At 35.8% G+C, this 7079-nt stretch overlaps 1 protein-coding gene across 1 annotated transcript; it reads left to right on the top strand.

Moving 5' to 3' along the window:
* The first annotated feature begins 3167 nt into the window (after positions 1 to 3167).
* LOC114742363 (uncharacterized) lies at positions 3168 to 6468 on the top strand. Its single transcript, XM_028930635.1, has 4 exons — positions 3168 to 3234; positions 3522 to 3647; positions 4143 to 4220; positions 4450 to 6468. Exons 2-4 carry the CDS (start codon positions 3546 to 3548, stop codon positions 6466 to 6468), a joined length of 2199 nt encoding a protein of 732 aa, XP_028786468.1. The 5' UTR covers positions 3168 to 3234; positions 3522 to 3545.
* The last annotated feature ends 611 nt before the right edge of the window (positions 6469 to 7079 follow it).

The following is a 7079-nucleotide window of genomic DNA, read 5'->3' as shown; positions in this document are numbered from 1 at the left end:
TCTTTTATTTATTATTTTTAGGATATTAGCTATTATTATTACTATTTATTAGTTCCTAGGATTTACAATTAGGGACTTAGGGTAGATTTTGGTTTAACTGAATTACTCATATAACAGTTTTCCACAATTCTCCTTCCCATCTATTTGTTTTTTTTTTTTTATCGATCTCTTCTCCTTTCTCTTTTTGAAAGAGAAAGGCGTGTTTACCAAACACACAGAATTTTTAGCAGGTAAGAAAGCATAATATCATGCTTTGATACCACAATGATAATAAACTTCATGAATCCGTAAAACTAGCATGTTCTCCTTAACTACACAGTCTCCATCAACATCACTGATCAACTAGCGACACTCAAAGTACTAAAAACTGGACTAGTAATTGAATCGGTCAAAACAATAGATAAAGGATTAGTGGGTTAGACCAGAGTCAAACCAGGGGTCAAACCGGTGAGAAATAAAAAATAAAAAATAATTTAAAATTTCACTAAGAACTAGATATCAATTTAATATCTTGAATCACTAGTAAAATAATCACATCCTTACAATTTCTTATAATATCATACTACTAAAATCACTAAATATTCAACCCATCAAAATAGATATATGATAACAAAATATTCCTCCCTATAATTATTTAATCACTAAGTCCTAATTATCAACAACTGTTTAAAAAAATCATCAAAAAAATTTTTTTTTTCAAAAGGGGGACTTGGGTTAACCCACCAAACCGGGTGGGTTACCCGAGTCGTTACCAGGTCACACCGGGTCAAAGTGACCCTGATTCATAGGCTCAATCGGACCAATTTTCTGGCCGGTTTGTCGATTTTCGGTTCGGTTTTCCATACCATGGCAACGTCATAATTGGACTAAAGTTTTCTTATTCCTTTATGTTATGTCTAATTTTAGACTTGAATAGAGTATCATTTTGCTGTAGTTTTCATTTTTAGGATTATTTAGTTTTATCTTTTATTTATTATTTTCAGGATATTAGTTATTATTATTACTATTTATTAGTTCCTAGGATTTACAGTTGGGGACTTGGGATACATTTTGGATATTGATTGAATTACTCAGATTGCGGTTTCTCTTAATTCTCCCTCCCCATCTATCTGCCTTCTTTAATTACTCAGATTGCGGTTTCTCTTAATTCTCCTTCCCCATCTATCTGCCTTCTTTAATCGATCTCCTCTCCTTTATCTCTTCTGATATTTATCTCATCCCGTTTGTTATTTTTGTTTTACATCAATATGGTGGAATATGAATAACAATGCAATAATATTTATTTAATATTTTAATAGTTTTCATTTTTAGGATTATTTAATTTTATATTTTATTTATTATTTTCAGAATATTAGTTATTATTATTACTAATGATGAGTTTATGGAATTTATTGTTAGGATAGGTTTTGGCTGCCCATTAAATTGTTCAGAATACAGTTTTTGTTCTTCTTTTCACGCTTGCCAAACACGCCTTTTTCCTTCAAAACCTTCATAGTCATGAGGAATTCTTACATTCACTGGTAGTGCCATGTAACTTATGCTCTGACAAATAGAAATCTTCCAAATCACATGGCGGGACCCATACTTATTGTAGGCTTTTGTATTAGTATATCCCTTTTTTCTTCTGCACGCGCTCTCTCTTTTGACTCTCAACTCTCCCTCTTTTTTTTTTTGATTTAATTGTCTCCCTCTCCCTAATAAAAGTTTTATCTGTCTATTTTATTTTCGCATGCCCTCACACGTTCTCCCTCCGTCCCTCTCTTTATCTCTTCATTTTTAATTTTATTTAATCTCTCATTTAAATAATAGTGTTGCTTTTGCAAATCAAAAGTTCTAGAATACTTATATAAAAATTTAAATTTTAAAATATTTTGGATACATAATTCATACTACCTCTGGTCTTTTTTGTTTGATTTTTATTTTGTTCCTAAATATAAGACTCTAATTTACTTTATTTTTCATATTTATTTATTTTTTCTAAGGTAGTTATTGTAATAATGATAATTCTAGTTGATATAATTGATTAGTAATGATATTTTAAGAAAGACAATACATATTTATTATAAATAATAACTTAACTAGTTTTTTTAATCTACTCAAATTAGTTAACTAATTCTTATATTAAGGACTGGGGTAATGTTTTACAACTAGCCTTTAAATTCTTTCTCAACTTTTTAAAATTCCCTTCTTTTTGATGGGTTAATTCATGTTGACATGTGAAATTATGGGCAGACTTTGATAAAGAGAATCAAACTAAATAAAATATCTAGTTAGGTCTTTCTTTATCTTCAATGACATACAATTGCTTATAATAAGTTGTGTTTATACAAGTATTTTTGTTTTTCTTCATTTTTTATGAGATTACTGGCGCATTGATGTTTTAATTTTAAAAAAAAAGTAATCTTTCTTGTGGTAAAAAAGTGCATTTTCAAACCTGTCTTGCAGCTTCATTGATATTTACGAGTGATAGCTTATGTTTATAAAAGTATTTTATTTTTTCTTATTTTTTGATTAAATTGCTGAAACAGTTATATTTTGATGAAAATGGAAACCTTCTTCATTTCAATGTTTTAGTAATGCTACTTTATAATTCCAGTTGAAGCTTAAAACGTAGTGCTGTTACTTAAATTATAGAGTAAATAAAATTAAAAATGAAGAGAGAATGTGAGTGTATGCAAAAATAAGATGTAGAGATAAAACTTAAAGTGAGTAGAAGAAGTTTTATTAGAAAAAGAGAGAGAATTAAATATGAAAAAAAGACTGGAAAGTTGAGAGGCAGAAAAAAGAGAGCACGTGCAAGAAAAAAAAAATATATGTGTGTGTGTAAGCCTGCAACAAGTATGGGTCCCACCGTATGATTTGGAGAATTTTTATTTGTCAGAGCAAGTTATGTGGTACTCCAAGTACATGTAAGAATTCCTCCCATAACCATAACCACCCCGTTAACCGCCTTCTCTGCATCTAACGGCCACCCGGCCTCCACACGCGCTCTTCATTTATCACAATACACATATTCAGTCTAGCCACCATCGTCCTCCATTCACCCTCCTCCCTGTGTCTCTTGTCTCACCGCCACACCCATCAGAACCGCCGCAAGGAAGGCGGCCAATCCCACTGTTCGGAAAGCCACGCGCCGTTGAAAGCACCTGCGTGTGGATTCACGTACCCCTCCATCACTGTTGTACAGATTACAGAAGGCGTTTTTTGAAGACTTGGATATTGAATTTACAGGCGGTATTTCCCTTTTCTCTAATCTCATCCCTTCCCCTTTCTCTTGTTCGTTTTATATCACGTTGCTTTTAACTTTCGTAATGATAAAGAAAAACGAGGGTACTATCATGGGTAATTTGCTTAGCGTTGTGTCTTTGCTTAAATAACAGGAAGAGAGGGTCACGGTCAATGTTAGATAAGGTTTTTGATGTAGTGTTACTGTTTGTATGATTTATTGAATATAAGTAAACCTGTTATTCCCCATAATTCTGTGTCATACTAGACTTTAAAGACTGTTCTACTTACGACAGTATCAGGCGTCTTAATGAAGAAAGATGGAACTTGAGGAAGCAGAAAATAATCTCCGTGCTATGAGACTGTTGTATAGGCGCCTAGAACATAATAGCCTTGGCCTTCAGAATACAACTTCAGAGGATGTAAGTGTTCTTTTCCTTTAGTGAGCTTTTCCCGGAGATTTTTAATTATGCCTCCTTTCAAAGTACATTTCCTTGCGCTTGCTAACTCCTCCATTTACACATACTAGATAGAATGCCAATTGATTATAAATTCTTATTTTCACAATGTGCTTCATTTTATGGGAGAGATTTGATAGGAAAACTCGATCAAAGTGATGTGTTTCCTGACTTTGTTTTCCTCTATGAATCTCTTGGGGCTCATTTATCTGGTTTGTTTGGCCATTACGTCACTACTGTCTGCGTATGATAATTTCTTGGGGTTGATTTCTTTCTATCTTTTACAATAGTGTTTGAGTGCTCTAAAACTAAATTCTGCGTGACAGTTTATGAGAGCTTAAAGTATGCTATGCTATTCTTCTATTAAAGCACAGCTGGATTCTGTATTAAAATTTATTGCTTATTAAAGCACTTTAAGGACCAGCTCCTTCAATATTCTATTCTTTTGTCTTTGGGCAGTTGGTAGAGAGAGCTCAAGAATTACTGAAAAATATGCTGGAAGTAGCATCTGAAAGGGTTTTCGAGACTATTTTAAAGGTTCAGACGGATCATCATCTTTTATTTGCAGAAAAGATCTTTCGCTACTCTTTTCATGTTTTCTTTTATTATCCCTTCAAAAAAGGAGGCACATTTTCTTTTTGGTGATAAGGAAACAACTTGTTCTATAGTAATTTCACTTGCACGAACCTGAACATAAAGGCAGGATGCGGGAATACGAATAGCAGTTCTATTGTTTGATTTATTTTTCTCTGTGCTCACTTGACAGATCATAGCAACAGAAACTGGTATCTCCAAGACACCCTTCACTTCTCAACCTGTGGCTGATCTCCAGTTAAGGCCTTTGTTGGCAGCCAACAGTTCTCACTGCTCTCTAAAATATCCAACACGCGGTAGATTTCCTTCGCAAAAGGATGAACAACCCCAATCAAAGTCACCAGCAAAGAAAGCAGGTCCAAGACTATGTAAGCGTAGCATCTCTGATAAAGGAAAAGCAATGAGAAAAGCACTCTTTAATGATGGTGAAGAAAGCAGTATAATGCAGCAGAACTTAGTAAAGGCAGCAAATCTATTTAACAAGAAGCCCATTAATCCTATTAAAGAGAGCAGTCATCATGAACAGAAGTACAGTGTGAGCACTTTTCGCGAGGGTGAACACTCAAAATCTGGTGAGCTTAGAGAAGTCAGTGAAACATCATTACCATATAGAGTTTCTGAAATTGAAAGCAATCCAAGTACTTCTAGCAGGCTTGAAGCTCAGGATGAGGAGGGAGACATCTCTAGTGACTTGTTTAATGCAATAAAAAGAATTGAATCTCGTATATTGGCTTTGCAGCTTTACTCAAGTTTAGTATATTCCAAAAAGAATGGTGCAGCTGACAAGATTATGCATAAAATAACAAATTCAGAGAGCCATAAAAGACAGAAAAATGAAGGAATACCAGGAAACCGGCCTTGTTATCGAAGGTTGCTGTTAGAAGGAAATGGATTAATGAGTCAGCAGGCGCATAAACTAGCTAGTAAGTGTGAAGATTCAACCACAGCAAATGTCGAGCCCATCTTCTCCAGAAACAAGTCACTGAGTAAGGTAGAAAATCAGATTTTTGACCCAGAAAAGGAGAACAGCATCTCAGCATGGAGAAGCCGCCAAAAAGGTGAGGCATGCAGAGCTACCCTGTTGGCTTCAAGAGGAGAGAAGTTGCTAAGCCAGAATGGACGTCGACCTCCAGTGCAGAGCATGGCCATAGTAGACAGATTTCAGTCATTAAATTGGTCAGTGAGTGGGAATGACCACTTGGTGAATCATGCTAATGAGTGTATACAGGGGATTAGGATTCCTCTGAATTCCATAACAGCAGGTTCACCAAATAAAGACAAGCCAACGAGAAGAAACCCAGTGGCTCAGTCAGAGACTCACAGGAGAGAGAAACAGCCCCTTCATCCTATGGTACCAAGACGAGCTCTACCTCACTGGAGATCCAGTGAGTCTAAAATGCCCGCTCATGGTTACAGAGACAGAAAAGTTTCAGAGAATAGAGGGGCTCACAAGATGAGGGCTTCATCACCACATCATCCGGAATCATCAGAAGAGTTCAGTTCAAGCTCCTGCTCTCGTGCTCGCTTGACATCTAATCAAAGCAGTGCCATATATAGTAGTGAATCTGAGGACATTGGTGATTCGCCAGGAGATATGGTCAGCAAGACATATGAGGATAGCTCAAGAGAGAATAGTGATTCAGATTATCAAAATGATGCTGGCTCTTCACATAGAACGGAAAGTTCCAGTTCTGGCAGATCTTGGCATAGGAGAGGACCTGAGAAAACAATTGGACGCTTGAGGAGGCTGAAAAATAAGCTTAGACTTATCTTTCACCATCACCACCATCTTCACCATCATCACCATCACGATGAAGATGATAATAAAACAAGTAAGGCGGATCACAATCATTCTATATGGCAGAGGATCTTCCATGGCAAAAACAAGCACAAGTTGCTAGCAAGAGGAAAATCTGAGAAGACAAGGGGAGGCACCATTGTTAAAGTGTCACGTGGAAAACAGGTTGGGCAGTTTCATGGACTTGTGGAGGGGATTCTGAGACACGTCAGACATTCTAAGAAACGAAAGCCTTCTAAGTTTGTTAGGATCAAAGGGTCAAGGAATCCCAAACTTGGCAATAGGAAGAAGTTGCATTGGTGGCAGATGCTTCGACATCACCGGGGGGTGAGGGTGAACAAGGGAGGCCGTCTCAGAGTGGGGTTCAAAAGCCAAAAATGGCTCAAGAACTAAGCAAAGCTAGTGAAAAGCATGCAGCACGATTTCCATGGTTAATCCAGAAAATTTGACGAGATGGCATGCAAAAAGTTCCACTTCTGGTGTAATAGAATGTTTCTGCTTGCCTAATCTTAATTATTATTCTTCATTGCTTCATTATCTCTTGCCCATTTTTGCAATCAAACTCGGCTTTTTAGTTCACCTGATCATTCTATGCGAAGAATATGATTCAGAAAGAGACTGCAAATATCAATAATAGTCATTTCTCTTTATTTGTGAACAGGGGCCGAATTCTGACTACCCCATCTTTAAGCAGGGGAAGCAGCAACCCTCAAAATGTACTCCACAATCCACAATAGGAAACTAATTTTCGACAAACTTTTCCTGTGTTAAATTTGTCTATATTGGCAGCAAGCATTCGCTTTCTGTTCATGCTTACAATTATAACCCCAGTATTAGACCTACTCATCGTATGAGATCGATTACAAAACATCTAAAATGCTTTCTTTTTAGTGTAGCTGTTAAGTAAACTGGTACTACAGTAAAGAATTTGATTTTTCTATTTGATAAATTTTCCCTGGTTAAATTTATGTTAAAAATTCTTATTAGAGTTTGTAATAAAATAC

This window comes from Neltuma alba, unplaced genomic scaffold (assembly GCF_004799145.2).
Source record: "Neltuma alba isolate B1F8T4 unplaced genomic scaffold, ASM479914v2 tig00003724_pilon, whole genome shotgun sequence".
NCBI lineage: Eukaryota > Viridiplantae > Streptophyta > Magnoliopsida > Fabales > Fabaceae > Neltuma > Neltuma alba.
Note: the sequence above shows the minus strand (reverse complement) of the source record. Positions and strands in the feature narration are given on the sequence as shown.